The 2,044-nt window shown below is 45.8% G+C and overlaps 1 protein-coding gene across 1 annotated transcript in view; it reads left to right on the top strand.

Annotated features, from left to right (window-relative positions):
* The window catches only part of Hdac1 (histone deacetylase 1), a 27,311-nt gene that overhangs the window by 12,176 nt on the left and 13,091 nt on the right, over positions 1–2,044 (top strand). The window contains exon 3 of the mRNA XM_028759863.1: positions 1,109–1,226. Within this exon, the coding sequence (XP_028615696.1) occupies positions 1,109–1,226 (118 nt within the window). The remainder of the gene's footprint in view (positions 1–1,108; positions 1,227–2,044) is intronic.

Raw genomic sequence — 2,044 nt, 5'->3', positions numbered from 1 at the left:
GCCTCCGAAGTGCTGGGATTAAAGGTGTGCGCCACCACTGCCCGGCTTTTTTTTTTTTTTTTTTTTTTTTTTTTTTTTTTTTTTTAAATTAAAGCTAATCTTTCAGCACATATAGCAGAGGACTGCCTGGTCTGGCCTCAGTGGGAGACGATTTGAGATGCGCCTAATCGTCAAGAGACTTGAGGCCCTAGGGAAGGGGGTTGCCTGGTCGGGAGATGGGCGTGAAGCAACCTCTCAGAGGCAAAGGGCAGGAGGAATGGGACGAGGAACTGTGGGAGGGAGGACTGGGTTGGGGCTCCGTCTGGAATGTAAGTAAAATAATTAAAAAAAAAAAAAAAAAAAAGACAGTACTCTAGGCCAGCCTTGAACTGTAGTTCAAGTCTGCTCTCTAGGCTTCCTCTGCCTCCTGAGTGCTGTAGTAGATAGAGGTATACATCACCATCCTCTCTTAAGAAAGAGGAAGGAAAATAAGCTGAGCGGTCAAGCTAAGGCAGGCCTATGGATTTGAGGTCAACATGAATTACATGATGACACCGCTGTGAAGAGCCCTGGCTCTTCTTCCAGAAGACCTGTATTTGATTCCCAGCATCCGCATGGCAGGTGCTGTCACAACTGTGTGGGACCCCAGTTCTGGGGAATCTAATGCTCCACAGGCTCTGTCCATCCGTAGGTGCTGCACATAAACGTAAGCAAAGGGCTCACACAGTAAAGTACACGGTATTGCGAGGATCATCAGGAAACGTCTGACATGTCAAGAAAGTTTTAGTGGGAAAGACTTGATCAGTATTCTTAGTGCAATGATTTATAAAAGGCTTCCCAGACTAGGCATGGCAGCACACACCTTTAATCCCACCCCTAAGGGAGGTAAAGGCAGAGACTCCAGGGTCCCTGGATTCCAGGCCAGCCTGGTCTACAGAGCAAGTTTCTGGGTTACCAAGTAAAAGTTTTAAACTACCACTGCCATTCTCAAAAGAAACCAAGCTCCTCGCTTAGTGTTTCGGCTTACATCTTTATCTCAGCACCCAGGAGCAGAGTCCAAGTGACTCATCTAGAAGAATAACATGACATTGGTCAAGGCTAACTTCCCCTTTCTCCCTACGTCCTCTAGCGTCCTCACAAAGCCAATGCTGAGGAGATGACCAAGTACCACAGCGATGACTACATTAAATTCTTGCGTTCTATTCGCCCAGATAATATGTCTGAGTACAGCAAGCAGATGCAGAGATGTAAGTATGTTCCGTTCACCCCCGATCCAGAGCTCCCTCTTGCGTTTCTTTTCCATGGGGAGTACCACCCTTTGGTCCCTATTTAGTTCACAACTGATGTGTCTTGTCCCCCAAAGGCACCAATGCATTTTCTTATCTGGTTTTCCTGTCTCCTGATCGTAAATATCGAGTTGGACTTGTCCAGTTAGGGCTCCTGTGCTGTTCCAGGCATGCTGTAAGTGTAATTGGCAAGTCCCTGGGCTGCAAAGCAGGCAGTATAGACACTGGTCCTGCTCTTAACTAACTGTACAAGATACTTCCCCTAAGACTTGTTCTGTAGGATGGGATGAGCTGTGTGGTTAGTGATTTCTGTCCAGTTATAATTGCTCGAACTTTAGGACGGACTAGATGATGTAATCTTTGAGATGAGGTGGTCCCACCCCTGCCTGCTGGGCCCCGACACTGCAGGGTACGTCCCATCTCAGAAGCCATACTTCATTTGTAGAACTGTGATTGTTTTAGTTGTGAGAAAGCATTGGTCAAATCTGGGACTTCATTGTCACACCTGAACTCTTTCTTCTGTGATTGAAGTGTCCACTCTCTGAATTGACAAGATCTTGCTGGCTTCACGGAGATCAGTCATTTGTTTCCTGCAGATGGTTTTAGGGGTTTTCATGAAATGCTGACAATGGGGGTGTAGCTTAGTTGTCAACAAAACAGGCTCTCACTAGAAAGACAAGCCTGGTGTCTGTCACAGCAAGATGAACGTTCAGGGTTTTTTTTTTTAAAGCATTTCTTTCTTTCTTTCTTTCTTTCTTTCTTTCTTTCTTTCTTTCTTT

Source organism: Grammomys surdaster, unplaced genomic scaffold (assembly GCF_004785775.1).
Source record: "Grammomys surdaster isolate TR1022 unplaced genomic scaffold, NIH_TR_1.0 126313, whole genome shotgun sequence".
Classification (NCBI taxonomy): domain Eukaryota; kingdom Metazoa; phylum Chordata; class Mammalia; order Rodentia; family Muridae; genus Grammomys; species Grammomys surdaster.
This window is presented reverse-complemented; position numbering and strand designations above follow the sequence as displayed.